The sequence below is a fragment of the Labrus bergylta genome, chromosome 19 (genome assembly GCF_963930695.1).
Source record: "Labrus bergylta chromosome 19, fLabBer1.1, whole genome shotgun sequence".
In the NCBI taxonomy this organism is placed as follows: Eukaryota; Metazoa; Chordata; class Actinopteri; order Labriformes; family Labridae; genus Labrus; species Labrus bergylta.
The window spans coordinates 3,477,393-3,493,851 of NC_089213.1; the positions used below are offsets into that span (position 1 = coordinate 3,477,393).

A 16,459-nucleotide genomic window follows, 5' to 3' on the forward strand; every position below is an offset into this window, starting at 1 on the left:
AATGAAGTGAACATGAGTGCACTTCATTTGGTTTTAGTTTATTTGCAATTTTTTTGAAAGAAGAATCAAACAAAATTATAAAAAATAAAAAATAAAACACATGAGCAGGTGAGGTAGAAACCCCATGAGGGCTTATCTCTAAACCTCACTTTAAGAGATTAAACAAAGTTCAAATAAAATACAGTGAAAAATAACAAATTAGAATATTTACTATCACAAATAAAATTTACCCAATTTAAAAATTACATACAAACATTGAAAACATAAAAATAGAGCAAAACAGGACATACAGTATGTAGACAATATAACAAAATCAGGACAATTCACTATTCACTACAAATCTCTCTGACATCAACGCATTTCTGAGTCTCAATTTCTATTTAGAAAAAGACAAAAAATCATCAAGTAAATAAATAATTTGACTCCACGGTATCTTATTGAGTCCTGTCCTTGACTACTGTCCACTTACAGATCAAACTTTAATGATAAGTCAGTATAGAACCAAACATGCTGGCAATGAAAATATATTTTAATACAATGTAAGGAAATATCAAAAGGTTGTAATGCAAATACAAACAAGTATGAAGTAATACGTGTTCTACATAAGCAGTGGAAAGTAAAGTGTCAGCAGTGTGCACACATGTTCTGTTCTCCTTTCAAGTTTATTTTGATGCAATGTCATAGATTTAGGTGCTTTAGGGATATATGTAGCCTACCTTTAAGAGCTCCAACAAGATGCTAACACACTGGGAAAACTCTGTCTTTGTGTGTTAAATCATTGTCTTTATTATGGCTTATCAAGAAGAAGAAAACAGGTCAACATAAACTGAGAATTGTTGCAAGAGGAAAGAAAAGAAGCTTGCCTGAGGAATGCACATTTCATTCCTATGAGAAATTGTTATGTAGAACTGTTGTAAAAAACACGTTTATCATATGAAGTTTTTTTGAAAGACTTTGTATTTCTAGAAAATGTTATCTATCAAATCATCACCAACTGCTTTCTAAAATCCTCATCTGATTATTTTTATTAAACAAAGTTATATAAACAAATATAATTACACTATACTTTGCTGACCTATAGGATATAAAAGTGCCCGATTATTTATCATTCAGTTAAGAAAAAGTAATTAATTGTATTTTCTCACGTTCACATTGTGCACAGTAAGTTATGTGACAAAATGTTTTAATTACAACTCATGATATAGCCTATTAGTCTTGAATTTCAAAGTAGGACTAGTTAGTAAAACACTGGTGGTTTTTGTTGCAGATTAACTTTTAATAATTATCATGGACCTGCTGAATAATGATTTTATTGTACTTAAATTAAATGTGAATTTGTTCAGGTAATTTGCTTGTCATTAACAAACAGCATTAAGAACTGTTTCAGGAGTTCTTGGGGAGATAATTGCACTAGTGCTGAACATTAAACATGTTGTGGAATAGAATAGAATAATATAATATAATTACTTTATTGATCCCAAACTGGGAAATTGTGGCGTTACAGCAGCAGGTTATCCAAACACAAAATATGAGCAAAAAACACAATATTAGCAAAATTAAACATAATATAATATTAAATACAAAGTAAATAAGTACTAAAAATATTAAAACAAAGAATGAGAATATATACAACCAGGATTTAACTAATTTGTTATTTCATTAGATGATTCATCATTATAAAAAAATTAAAATCTTTCTTTCTTTCTTTCTTTCTTTCTTTCTTTCTTTCTTTCTTTCTTTCTTTCTTTCTACAAAGCTTTAACTCAACCCTCGTCTACACACAACAAGTCCTCAAACCCGCCCGCCCGAAAATTCCTGGTATTTAAAATCAGTTCCCACTAAGATGTGACGTCGGAGTGGGCGGATCCAAAACTGGGCCAAATGGACCAATGGGAAAGCGAGAACGGTGCGATTGACACCCCGGTGACGAAAAACTTGCAGGCCAGCTGTCACGACGCGCGAAAGATCAAAATTTCTGTTCGGTGTGTGGGGAACAGGCGGGAGGAAGAGGAGCTGCCCGGCTAAACACCTTCTAAATGTGCTTTAAACATCAGAAAATAGGCTTTGTCGCGGAGACATTCACATTTTGACATCTTTTTTTTTGTTGTCTCCGCTGGATTATTTCACTAAAGAGCTTCAAGCAGCAGCCGGACAAAGATGAGCTTGGTACTTTCTCAACAGCAGGTGAGGAAAAGTTTTGCTAGTTTGTACAAAATACGTGAAAGTTTCAGACTTACACACATGCCTCTGCTTGGTACGAGTTATTTGGATAGATTAGCATTAACTAAATGACGCTAGATACTTTTAATTTGCTGTTATAGGTGACGTTAGCCTTAGCCCGGAAGCTAACTCACAGGGTTATGCGCAACCAGCTGGGATAAGGGTTCTGGTTTTAGGCCTGGTCCCATCGATTAGACGTGTTTGAACTATTCGTATCTTAAAGCGAACCATAAGATCCAAGTGGTTACTCATACTAGTCATGTACCAGTACACACTCATTGGTTTTGTCATGTTTTTTAAACTGGTTACCAAAGTTTAAAGTACGTAAAGACGCCGGCTCATTGTTTGGTTTACTGCGAGGCGCCATTGATGCAACTCAACAACCGTCTGGGTCCCTTAACTTAGAATAAAACACTTCCCTGCTTCATATCAATGTTACAAATATATATTATTTTCACTCTGTGTTTCTATTTTTATTAAAAATTTCACATTTTAGGTTTAATTATAGTATTATTAAAGTAACTGGACTTAATGGGATACATACCTGTCTGATTTCTGAAATTAAAATTAATATAAAACAACTAAAATAATACCATCCAACATGAGTGATCTCATAAAAAGTGGAGGAAAACTCAAGACCAAAAAACATAGGTATAAATAATCCAGGATGGTTAGAAAAATATGAAATTTAATTGATTGAGCTAGAAACATTAAAATACACCAATACTTCTTCTTGAGGGTGCAGTGACACACTGAGAGATCTCATGTTTAGTGTTATAAAATATATATATATATAAGTTCAAAGATAAGATATTACCAAGGGGAAGTGTGGGTGTTGCAGCAACACAAAGATAAGAAAGTAGGTAGTACAAAATAATAATTAAAACAGAACAGATAAGATAAATTAAAGGAGTAGAGTGAACTATGCAGGACAATGAAGACTTATACTGTGCAGTAAAAGGCAAGTGATGATTTAAAGTGTCATTGTATGATTAATAGAGTTGCTGCAACAGCCTGCCGACTTTCAGCGCCTGGAACTAAGAAATATTAACCTTGAAGGAAATGTTAATATTTTACAATACACTGACTTCCTAGAACACAGACTGCAGAGCTCTTACACTGTAGAAAAAAACAATCCATATTGATGGTTACATTTCATTTTGTCTTGTTGCACACAGGCAGAGGGGATCCCAGCGGTGGCCCAAACGGCAGCAGAGAGTGATTCAGACAGCGGGATGGGCTCTCCAGAGGAGGAGATGGTCGCAGATACAACCAACAAAAGAGAAGAAGTTAAAGGTGAAGTATCAGCCTCACACAGAGCAGAGACACTTTAGTGTGCAAATGAGGAATCCATTTGTTAATGTCTGTGAAATAAGAGGAACTTGTTACATTTACATTATACTCTTACAGGGAACCTGGCCAGTCTTGAAAAATCCTCAACTACTATGAAATGATTCTGGTGACCATTCTGCCTTTTCACTGTTCTTCAATCTACTGTTTGTTTGTTTTTTCCAGATTCTGATGACGATGAAGACATCACAGTTCACCGAAAGCCTCATCGTAACGCCATCAGAGACAGTGACAGTGAGGAAGAGGAGGCCTCCGCGGAGAACAGTGTGCACATGACCGAAGCGCTGGTTTTATCTGCCTCTAGCGGAGACGAGATGGAGACCGGGGAGGCACAAGAGAAGAACGAGAGGAAGCAGAAGACCAAGAGAATCAGCCGTGCTCCCGTTGACAGCGAAGATAGTGAACCAGAGCAAGCGAAATGTGGTGAAGTGGAGGAGAAACAGGAGGAAGTAAAATTGAAGAAGAGAGAGAAGAGTCAGAGGCATCGGGAGAAAAAGGAGAAACGAAGCAAAGCAGTGGAAAAAGTGAAGAAGAAGAAACGACTCTCCGAGATGAGTGAGGTTTGTGCAGTTTCATTCTTATGCTGCTGAGTTCTTCATACATTGATTTGTATATGAAGCTTTCTGCTCTAGTCTTGTCTTTTTAAATGTACCAAGGAAAAAAAACATACACATACCTTAAGAAGTGTTTTGTATGACCTAAATTTTGCACTTACAGCCATAAGGAGTAATCTTTTTGGGGTGCTGATAGCCTAGCAAATAGGTCACGCTGCTACCTAAAAAAAAAATCAAAACAAAGACAAAAGCCCCAAAATATATAAAGACGTAATCGTTATGTAAATGATGATGCAGAAATGTGTGTTTAAAAAATTGCACTGGATTCCAAAGTCATTCATTTCTGGTATAAATCCCCCTCAATGACCTCTTTCTGCAGGTTAAATATTGCAGAAACAGGGGCCTGGGATGGCCGTAGATTAAAGGATGAAAATGTACTATAATTAAGAGAATCTTCTTCCCTCTGTGGCAGGAAACGCCTCTCCCTCGAGCCCTGAACGACAGTGGATGCCTGCTGGGAGACACAGACCTGTTCGACACCGGACTGAACGACGAGGAAGACGAGGAGGAAGAGTCTCTGGAGGCCATCAGAGCAGCTGTTAAGCAGAAAATGAAAAAGCACAAGGTGTGTGAACGATGGCTGTTTGCAATTAATATCACTTTAAAGTTGTTTTTTATATCTGTGATGGTATTTGTGTTTTATTTTCACTCCAACTGGACTCAAAAGAAACATTCACTCAGCTGTAAAAAGCTCCAGCAGGAATTTAAACTCTTCTTTTTTCAGCTTAAGGAAACAAAATACTGTTATAGATTAAAGTCAAAGTTGGGGAGATGCTGAAGGAGTGAAAGCGTGGCACAATACTGAGTATGAATTTGTGCACGTGCATAGAGAAGGTATTTGTGTAATCGGTGTTAATTGTTGCTGCAGGATCCTCTTATGGACGAGGAGGAGGAGGAAGAAGACGAGGAACCACTGGAGAAACCCCAGCGTGTGGTATGTTGTGCCAAGAGCCTTGAATGTATTTCAAATACTGTAAAAATAAATACCACATCCAGAAAAAAAACCTGCTTCAATGTCAACATGTGCTTTGTATTCAGGAGAGGAAAGCTGCACGCGCCAGCAAAGAGGCGATGAAGCAGCTCCACAGTGAGTCTCAGAGGCTCGTCAGAGGTCAGTTCATAATGCTCACTCCCCTTTATCTTCTTTATCTGTGTGTTTTTGTGTTTTCATGATGCTGGTCTGGATCATAGAATAAATATTTTCTTGTTATCCTGAATCCATTCTCTCTTGAAATACTGTGAGGTGGGCACCCTCGTCCATTTGTCACTCTCTGACTTCAAATGAGGAGTCTTTCAGTCAGACCAGCGCTCCACAAGCTGAATTTACTGAACAGCATGCCACCGTTTGCAAAAAAAAAAAAGAAGTTTTAAAAAAAAGGTGTCACTGCCGATCTTGTCAACGTCACTGTTTCCCCAGCACAGCTCGCAAAACACAATGAGTAGGAGTGAATTTACAATTACGTCATATTGCATGCAGGGTGTGAGGGTGAGGGCTCCACTAAAGTTAGTGTTTTAAACTGGTGTATTTGTCGTACCAGTATAAAGGACGCAGTCAACTTTATAGGTGGAAAAAAACTTGATATCAAAAGTGTGTCCTTTACACCGGATTTTACGGTAATCTTTTTTTATCTCTTTGAAGAGTCTACCCTCGGCCTGCCATACCACATTCCTGAGCCGAAGACCATCGACCAGTTTTTTAAGAAGAGAGCCAGACCCGAGGGTCCTGCCATGGCTTTGCTGAAGTAAGGACAAACACAACGGATAAACGTCAAAAACTACGATCTACTGTCACAATCTTACAAGAGAAATCAGATTTTTAAGATTTCTTATTTGAGAAACGTTTCCAATTTATTTCTGTCATGAGCTTTTTTTAAAATGTTGAAAGGCTGATCTGATAAAACAATAATGTCAATCTTTCTCATTCAAGATCTTCAAAGTATTCAGCTGTAATGTTGGAGACACCACCAGCTCCTCCACCTCCCACTGATCCACCCAGCGAGCCTCTGCTGCCACCCACAGAGCAGGACTCGTCTCCCTCTCTGGATCTGTCCTCCACTCAGATCCAGCCCATCCCTGAGCCTGCCGCCACCTCATCCCCGCAGAAGGAGAGCCCAAGCAAGGCCAGAGAAACTCCAGAGAGCCTCGATCCTGAACAGGAATCCGGACCGATGCTTTACCTCTCCGAGAGCCTGCAGGAGTCTGAGACAGCAGATGGATCAGTGAGACCTGAATCGGGAGAAGAAACCTCTAATGCGTGTTTAGACCAGAGTCAAAATGCAGCCATGTCTGACTCCAAAGTCCTGCAAAAAGAGTCTGAATCTGGGACGTCGGTGGAACCGTTAGCAGCTCAGTGTGGGAGCGAGAATCCAGCTCCAATAGAGCCTTCTCCACAGCAACCAACGAAACCCAAAAAGGACAAACTTGCCATGCTGAAGAAGCTCGGACTGGACCCTCCACCTGTTGCTAAACTCTGTCCAGATGACGGGGCCTTTGTTCAGCTGGAGCCAGCTCAGCTTAACCCAGGTGGGAACTGATCCATTTTGGGATTTCAGCAAACAAAAGAATAAAAAGATTGAGTGAAAATAAATGTCTACTATTAGATCAAGAGCTTGTATTTAATTTATTAACTTAATTTTTTTCCCGTCTAGGTTTGGAAGCTCTTAAAGTGCGTTACCTTCGTCATGTTAAACCACCCGCACGCCCTCAAACAGAGCATACAATGCAGCTCAACATCATCCGCAAAGACAGCACCGCCTCTGGCCAGGAGGAGCTGCACACCGAGACAGTCGCTGTTACCGTTAAAGAGGGTGCAGAGGAGCCTGGGGCAACCAAACCAGGTATTATAGATGGATGTGATGTGCACATAGAAGAGGCTTTATTACTTAATAAGCATACTTGAGACCAGTGGACCAAACTGCAGACTCTGTCTAGAAAAAAAAAAGATGAAGAATAGGTGAATTTCAAGCTGGAGATTCAGTTTTGTAACCTCACCCACCTTTCTGATTTTTTTCTCACAGGAGAGAAGCTGCTGACTCTGAAGCAGCGTCTGCAGCTCGCCATGGCCCAACGCAGACAGGAGGAGCGGGCACGCAAGGCCGAGCTGAATCGCCTGGACAACGAGGAGTGCGGGGAGGAGGAAGAGGAGGAAGAAGAGATGACGGATGAGTCCGAGGAAGAAGAAGTAAGAGGGTGTTTTGAGCCTTAGAGATTTGGAACAATCAAATGAGTCATTACTTGGGTTGTACTTTTATAACACATTTTGATTTTGAACTGCCAACTCTTTGTGCTCACATTAACTCGGTCTTCTCTTGAACCAGTGTGTGGATGACTTACTGGGAGGTGATGATGGTGAGGAGGAGGAGGAGGAGGACGAAGGCAGTGTGGCAGGCAGTGTGGCTCAGAGTATCAGGAGCACTTCCTCTGTGGCTCGGATCAGACCGTCTCCAACTCCTGACCTAGTTAACACGGATGGCACACTTATGTTGTTCCCCGGCAACTCCTGCTCTCGCACCGGGTAAGAGGGCTTGCACTTTTTGGTTATGTGTTTTAAACCTTTTTTAAGAGACTCCAGAGCATGCACCTAAATCATTTAGCTAACACTTCACATGCTCTGTTCTCCTTTTTCTAGTGATGGTCTTAGAAGGTCTGGTCCCTCTGGACAGGACAGCGGCAACAAGATGGGTGAGTAGAGTGAAAGTTTATTCTTTGAACACTCCAAAAATAACTAATTAATCAGAACCTTTGGTGAAACAGAAGACTAGAAAAGCTCAAGTCTGACTACTCTTTACACCGCATGTCACATTCACCCATTCATACAAATTTCTCCTGCTTTTTTTTTTTTTTTGTCCTTTGCCAATCGATCACATCCCTGAACGCTCCGTCATCCTTCTCGTCCATAGATGAGGACGACTCTCTGTCCTTGGTGAAGGACAACAGCCACAACAGCAGCTTCGAGCTGGCAGGATCCATGATCACCTCCTACCAGCCTGTCAGTCATCAGCGCTCCGCAGGACGATGCATCTCCAACTCCTCCATGTTCCGCTCCCCTTCTCCCTGCCTCTTCAGGCCGAGCTTCCTGGGCTCTGCCTCAAAGGTCAGTCATGTTTGTTTACTGTTTGTTTATTACTCAGAGCTGATTTGAATTCCCCAAATCTCGTCCGGGTAAAACATAAATGTTTCAGTGAAACAGAAACAGAAAAAGTCATAAAGCTGTAGTGTAATTAATAACATTTCTAGTTTGAAAATAGTATTTTTACATGTTTAACAATAGTTCTGAGACATATGCTCACATTTACTTCAATCAAAAATGAACCATAAAACAAGGAAGGGTTTCTGGACTCTTAAATGAAAACTAAAAACCAAGTTGAAGGTCAGAGAACATGTTTACATTAAACAGAATTGTAGTTTACACTTGTTTATGATTTTAAACAGTTACTCAACAAAGAAAAATGAGATTTTTTTCATCACTTTTTTGTTTCTATTTTGTTGACTTTTAAAATGAAATGCTTAAATTGTAAATTGTTTCTCCCCCTCAGAGTTCAGGCAAACTTTCTGAACCATCCCTCTGCCTCCCCGTTGAGGACTCCCAAGACCTGTACGCACCTCCATCCCCAGGAGCAGACTCGGGGCCCTTGGGTGGAGCCGCGTCCGGTCCCGGTCTTGGAGGAGACTCCCAAGGTCGCTTCTCGCTGGAGGACGACACCCACTCCCAGTTACTGGACGCGGACGGCTTTCTGAACGTGGGGCCGCGTCCCGGTGCTCCCCGCTCCCACAAGAGACAGCTGATCCTGGACAGCCTGGATGAAAACGCCATGGATGCCAACATGGGGGAGCTTTTAGGGTTTTGTTCGGGGGGGTTCGGGACGAGGGCGGAAAGCGGCTCGAGTCAGGCCGCGGACCTCGGAGAGACGCAGGAGCTGCTCGGGTTGTGCTCTGGAGCGTTTCCAACAACGCAGGCGGGAGAGGAGCAGAGGGGAACAGAAGAGAGTAAAGATGGAGGACAAGACGAAGAGTCCGATCATACCATGGAGCGGCTGCTGGGGCTGTGTTCGGGGAAGTTTCCTAGTCAAGGTAAAGAAGTGCGGGCTGTCCTCCTTTACTGTGAAAACCAGAACGTTGTCCAGTAGCTCGGTTATAAGCAGTTGATTTATTCTTTTTAAAACCAGAGAGCAGATCTTACAGTAGAATAAATGAAACATATAAAGAGTCTGTTTAACTATGAGGAACTTTAAGCATCTATAGCTGTTACAAACTTCTTAGATTTTAAGGTTCTGAATGATTATTTTGAGTTGTTTTCAGTCGAGATAAACAGAACGTACCTTTCTCTCCTTCGCTGCCACTTTTAGGTTCTGCCCACACAGCTTCACCAGCACAACAAAGGTACAGTATGAAGACAGATTTACTTCCATATTTAATGATTCTAACATGAAACACAAATCTGTCTTTAAAAGTTTATAACTGTTTGGGATATTTTACAAAGCTTCTATTAGTGTGCTTTTTACAATATCTCGTTTTAGCAAACATGTACATGCAGAATAAGATTCTCAAAGTTGTCACTCTGTTTAAAGTCAAAAGAAGCCAGAGGAAGAAGAAGAAGAAGAGGAGGAGGAGGAGGAGGAGGAGGACTGCGAGTTCCGGCTTCTGTCAGATGTGGAGAGTCATAGTGAACAGGTTGGCCTCATCATCTTTGTTATTTTTCTTCATAGGTGTCACTTCATGTTTAAAAAGCTGGATATATGTCTTATATTAGCTTAATGACAAGTGAGCTGTTTGTTTGATCTAGGAGGACAATGATGGTGACAGTGGGGATGAAGACGGAGAAGGAGAGGAGGAGGCAGATGCCGGTGAAGAGGAGGACAATGAGGTAGAACAGGAGGAGATGGAGGGTCTGTTCGCTCATCGCCGGGTGAAGAAAAAGAAGAAAATGTAAGTGTAGAATCGATTGAATCCTCAATAACAAAACTTTTCTCATTAGACAATTAGATTCAAGTCCAGGTTTTAAACGGGCTGTTGTTGCGTCCTCTTCACAGGCGTCTGGCCGATTACTTGGAGGCGGAGGCGGAGCTGTCAGGCAGCGATCTGGCCAGCGAGGATGAGGATGATGCCGGAGGGAGTGAGTACGAGGAAGAGGAGCTTCTAGAAGAGCTGCCGTCTGATGAAGAGCTGCAGGACCAGGTCAACAAAATCCACATGTGAGTAACGACTCAACAAACTCCTGCAGAGAGGCAGCTTTTACATCTGGAGGTAGTCAATCAAGATTCTGATTGATGCTTTCAAATCCTTCAAACGACTTTATTGAACTGTTCTACCCTAAAGAATCAGCTTCACGGTCATTTTGTTGTTCTTCTGATTTGCAGTAGGAAGAACGGCGCCTCTCTTATTCCCAGACTGCGTTCTTCAAAGACTGATTTTACACTTTGGATAAACTGAAATGAAAGTTTTCTGTAATTGTTCCTTCAGGAAGCAGATCATGGATGATGACAAGCGTCGTCTGAGACTCTACCAGGAGCGTTACCTCGCTGACGGCGACCTGCACTCTGACGGCCCAGGAAGAGCACGCCGCTTCCGTTGGAAAAATATCGGTGAGTAGACAAGAGGATGGAATAAATACCATGAACACCAAGTTCAGAATATGGTCGGGTTTAAGACAAAAGTTTGTGTTTGCAACATTTAATATCAACTTATTGTTTGGTATAATCAAAGTTGGCAGCAGGAACACAAGAGGGGAAAAAGAGTGAACTGTTAACCACAACACACTCTGGTGGTGAATTTAAAGCTTTGGGAAAGTGGTGTTAAAAATGTAGATTCACGGGGCGCTGCTGACCTAGCAGGTTCACGCGCCCCATGTACAGAGTCTGTAGCCCTTGAAGCGGGCAGCGCAGGTTCAAATCAGACCTGTAGCTCCTTTCCCGCATGTCATTCCTCCCTCTTTCTCGCTCTCCCCCTGATTTACGATTCTATCTACTGTCCCGTCTCTCCACTAAAAGCAAAATAGCCCAAAAATAAAGAGCAATATTCCAGCCACCATGTCTTTGCCTGGTTCTGATATTTTTGTAAAGGTCCAACCGGCCAATTCTGATTTTGCAGTTCTTGAAAGAACTATAATTGACAACTTATCGTTCATGAAAATTTAATGTAATGCTCATTATAAAACATTGACAGTAACATTTATTACAAATGTCTTAAAGTGCAGAAGCTTACATGACCATCTCTTATCTCACTCAAACAAATCTCCCCCAGAACATGTGGAGTGTTCACCCTTTATTATCTGTCTTCTGGTGTATTCGTGCCATCATTTATGTCTGTAGTGTCTCTATATATGTACAGTAGTACCAAAAAATACATCAAGTTCAGATTCTATAAAGATTGAAACGGCCGTTATTAACACACTTTTCAACCGAACAAAAGTAAACGAGTCTACATATTAAAACATCAACACGTCAATTCTTCAACGTATCTAAACTTCTGTCAAGTTTCTCCAACATCAGAGCTTCTTATTTTTAAAATCCCTCATCCAGACGATGGTTTCGACATGGAGGGGACGGGAGCAGAGGGCGAGGGAGAGGAGGAGGAAGATGAAGATGTGGACCAGTCCGAGGTCCAGAGGAGGAAAGAGAGGCTGGAGAGAGAGCAGTGGCTCAGAGAGCAGGTGGGTGCTGGAAATATGTTTCTGTAGCAGCTTAATGGTGAGGAGACATTTATTTAAACACACCTTTTTAAGATGCTGCTTTGTGTGAATTAGACGCAGGCTGTAGACAAACAGTAAGCGTTAAATGTGTGTGACCAGTCTGCTACATGGTCCGATCATCTCCCTTCCTGTTGCGGTGTTTTGTGATTTTTGTCCTAATTTCTCTCTGTGTGTCTCGACTCGCAGTCTGAAGAGAAATCCAAGAAAGGGGACGATTTGGATGCAGATGACGAGAAGATGGAAGAGGAAGACAGCCACTTTATGAAGCTGGCCAAGAAGCTGACCGCCAAGACTCTGCAGAGAAAAGGTCAGTGTGATACGCGGCCTCATGAGGAGAAGAAGATAATATCAGCAGACGGGTCAATACAAATGTTTAAGCTTTGAGAACGCAGCAGGATATTATCAAGAGAATTCACGTCGGGCCAGCGGGAGAGGTTGATGATGTTTATATCCTGTGACTGGAGGCGGTGCATAGAGTGTCTGCATGTGACCGCTACGATCTCCTTACACATAAAAAAGGGCTGCATTAAGTTTTCTGTTAGTCAGCATGTTCTTCTCCACTCTTTTTGCTGATAGTGTGATTCCATCAAACTACACCTTGCATTGATATAAAGGCAAATATTCTCATTATAGCATCGTATAGTGGACTCTTGTTGCTACTTCCGCTCTGCAATCTGCTTTAATAGACTCTTTTTTCTTTTTTTAAGCAATATTTTCAAATTGTACAATAGGCTGCAAACTCACTGTACACACTCGTATAAAGCTCCAGATATAGAAATGCAACACTGCTGAAATCTTGCTTCATCAGACATTAACTGTTAAAGTCCAGGTGTATTTATTTATCATTTCTGTGAATATGGTCCAGATGCATATTTAAAGAGGTGACATCTAACATATGAACGATCATAGAATGAATACATCATCGTGTCTTTGGTGTTAAAATTGTCCCTGACAGGAAGTCCAATGAGAAACACACACTCTGTCTGAACCAAACTCTGGCGTTTGTCCAGGCAGACTGAGCTTAACCGAGCGGACACAGACGGGAAAGTGCTGCCAAGAGTTTCTTCCGATTGTTCATTTCCCCGACGGTTGATTCATTCTTGTGTTCCTGGAAGAAGAAATATGACTAAAACTGAACGCCATCTTATCATATTCATGAGTTTTTGTTACTGGACGCTTTCGCAGCAACATCACATCGAAATGGAAAAGTGAGCTTGACACTTTAACTGAAACTACTGCTGTAGCACTGACACGGAGACAAACACTCTGATTTAAAGTAAATAATAATGTTTGACTCAAAAGCTTTTAAAATAATAAAGTGGAATTTATAACTAAAAGAACGACAGCCATAAAAACTAAACACATTGTGAAAACAAAAAAAAACAACAGATGAAGTGAAACATTTCTGAAATCACAAATGTATAATTTTTTTTCAAATATATATTTTTGGGCCATTTTTTGCCTTTTATTGGATAGGACAGCTGAAAAGAGACAGGAAATGTTGGGAGAAGAGAGTGGGGGGGATGACATGTAGCAAAGGGTCAAGGTCGGATTCAAACCCTCGGCCGACGCAACAAGTACCCTCCGCCGTCACACAGCCACCATAACCGCAAGGCTATCTGATGCCCCAAATGTGCAAATTTAACAATAATAATAATAATACACGGTCATGAATGTATATGGATCAAAACCTTTCAGGACTGCACATATAACACCCCCCACAAACAGTGTTCAGTGACTCGGATTAAGAGGAAGATGAGATAAATTAACGGGTTCTATTCAAACTCTTTCACATCCTGACTTTTCACATCTCTTTAAACCAGAACCCCCTGCGGCGCCACAACCAGAGAAGAAGTCGACAGCCGCCCTCAATCCCTTCCAGAGACCCTCGCAGCCCCTACAGGTACGTCACTGTCACTTCAGTTTCTTATGGATGTGTTTTAGTCAGGTTTCTCACTGCAGTGTGTACATTTCTTTCTTTTTTTAAATCTTTCAGCGTTACAAAGAAAGATTGAATCCCTCACTTGTTGCTGAAGTCATTCTTGTGACTCTTCGTCGTACCTTCTTCACTGACGACGTTCAGAAAACTTTAGCAGGCGCGTTTACTCCACCAGAAACTTTGACAACGTGAAAGGATCGTAAAATGGTAACTGCTTCTCGAGGACGACAAAGTTTGAAACTAGAGAAAAAGCAGAATTCTCAACCTTGTGCTGACTTTTTGATTTAAACTAAGAACTTCTCTGTGGATGAGAGATGTTATCAAGCCGTCCATTTTAAAAGATAACTGACATATTAAAGGCTGAACAGAGAATATATGGAGGCCTTTCATTTATCATGTTTAAGGTTTTTGATGTAACGGGTGATCTGTGGACAATCCAGTCTCCAATCATGTAGAATACTTTTTATATTCAACATTTATGGCAACTAAACACTCCTCTTTTTAAGCGATGAGAAGCAGTCTTGCCTTGTAAATATAAAAATACCGCTGAATGAGAACGAGAAGACCTCCCTGAGAAGGATCTAAACCGGTGCATATTAATGACATATTATTCCCTGTGATCTGTACAACTTAAATCTGAGATTTATGTTTGATTCCTCCAGGTGAGGAGAGGCTCCCTCCTGAGCCAGCCTCAGTCCGTCCTGCAGAAGCTGGCCTCCATCTCGGATGGGAATCCTCTGGCGCCCCGAAACAGCCGGGGTTTCCTGTTTCAAACTTTGTCTCCTGAGAAAGACGGCAAAACCGCAGACGCTCCTCAGAAACAGGTGAGTGGAAGGACTCACAGAAGTCAGTGATCTTGTGTAGGTGTTCATGAAAGAGCTGGTGCAAAGGGACTCTGCAGATTTGAATGGAGGGGCGTTTACACCTCTTGTAGTCGAATGAAGCTCAAACTGTCGATCAGTTAAAATCAGATTAATTGGCGCCACTTTAAAGATGAAAAAAAATATTTTTGCATTCATGACAAATGTGTTGCAAACTGTTATTATGTAAACCGTGAAGAGCAGCAGATAAAATTTGAGTTCAAGCTCATGTTTGTTCTCTTTTAATCACTCTTCATATGAGAGCATGTATGGGATGTGCATGTTTGATATTTTCCAATATCATTCAGCCCTCTGTAATAGTCGGATGTCAAATGTGCTGCCTTTGTTTACTTTTTCTTGAGTCTAAAATCTTTATCGACGTCTAATCCTTGACTACACAGGTGTCCGTAGCCTTGCCCTTACAGTTTGGATTAAACAGATCATTTTGTGTACCCGCCTTCAGACGGTTTGACTCATCCTGTGTGTCTGCTTGTTTCTTTGGCAAAATGTGACCGTTCTGAAATAATCACACAAAAGAACCCTGAAAGATGTAAACTGTGGCGGCTGCACACTGTGACAGTCATGTGAGTGTGACGATACTGGTGTCTTCTACATTTCTGACACTAGGTGGAGCCAAAGCCCAATGCTCCTCCTTTTACCCCCCTAAGCACAAAAGCAAAAAATAACTGTTGCTTGGCAGTTCTTCCCAAGAATCATCCATCACAAATCAACCATCGACTACACAGAAGAAATGTTTTACACATAAATGGATTGAATTAAAACAAAAGTTTTGGTGCATGTACTTTTTTTTTTTTCCTCAAACTAAAAGCTCTGACTCTGTTCGTGTTTGACTCTCAGATGATGAAGAAGAGGGGAGCGGTGGAAACGGTGAACCCGGCAGCTAAGAGGGTCTGCAGGGGGAACAAACCCCCTGCACAGGCTAAAGGCCCGCAGAGGAGCATCTTCAACTTCCTGGGCCAGTGAGGTCACAGTAACACACTAACTTAATGATAATCATCAGCGGGCCAGGAAAAGAAGCACACTGATAAAGAAAAGCATTTTCTAGTGCTGGATAAGCCGATCAGACTTGAAACATGAAGGCGGTGAAACAACGGCTCTGGGTCGAGCCGTGTGATCAGCGTCCCTCCCTCTGGATCTATTTTATGAAACACAAACGCAGATGTTCGTCCGTGTTTTTGCGTGTTTACATTGCCTTGAATGGCGAACTGAAGAGCACCACTGAGGCGTCTTTTGACTTCAACACATTAGCTGCACACGTTCTCAGCTTGTGTCTACTTTATGAATCCATCAGAAGCCTTTAATGACCTCATCTTGACTCACAGAGGTCAAACCTTTTATCATGTAAATAGGATTTATTTTGTTTTTAATGACTAGGGAGACTTTTATACGATGATTTAAATGTATGTGTTCTATGTAAATAAAAGTGTATTTTAAGACATTTTGACCTCATGACCTTTTTTTTGTCTTCTTTGGTCGGGCTGTTAGCTCCGCTGTAGGTAGCGAGGCCAATACTTTGTGTCTGACTTAAATACTTACCAATCTCCGGAGGGTCACTAGATCAAGTCCCGGTGCGGTGCGTAATATAGAGAATTGGTCTTGTAGCTGGAGAGGTGCCAGGCCACCTCCTGAGTACTGCAGTGTGCCCTTGAGCAAGGCACTGAACCCCCAACAGCTCAGCGTGTCCACATGTCCTCGGTGTGTATGTGTGTGTTTCAGGTCTGTGTGTGAAAAGCATGTCTCAATAACGGAGGGCAAACCAGAATTTCCC

General features: G+C 41.4%; 1 protein-coding gene across 1 annotated transcript; it reads left to right on the forward strand.

Annotated features, from left to right (window-relative positions):
- The first annotated feature begins 1,801 nt into the window (after window positions 1-1,801).
- On the forward strand, window positions 1,802-16,129 carry LOC109999964 (claspin). Its single transcript, XM_020655145.3, has 24 exons — window positions 1,802-2,184; window positions 3,399-3,516; window positions 3,736-4,130; window positions 4,597-4,749; window positions 5,053-5,118; window positions 5,223-5,295; window positions 5,824-5,926; window positions 6,112-6,707; window positions 6,833-7,021; window positions 7,202-7,365; window positions 7,502-7,698; window positions 7,813-7,865; window positions 8,084-8,277; window positions 8,720-9,254; window positions 9,530-9,563; window positions 9,752-9,854; window positions 9,967-10,109; window positions 10,214-10,375; window positions 10,644-10,765; window positions 11,702-11,832; window positions 12,058-12,178; window positions 13,695-13,774; window positions 14,473-14,634; window positions 15,529-16,129. The coding sequence occupies exons 1-24, from the start codon at window positions 2,158-2,160 to the stop codon at window positions 15,652-15,654; spliced, it is 4,047 nt and encodes a 1,348-aa protein (XP_020510801.2). The 5' UTR covers window positions 1,802-2,157; the 3' UTR covers window positions 15,655-16,129.
- Window positions 16,130-16,459: the final 330 nt, after the last annotated feature.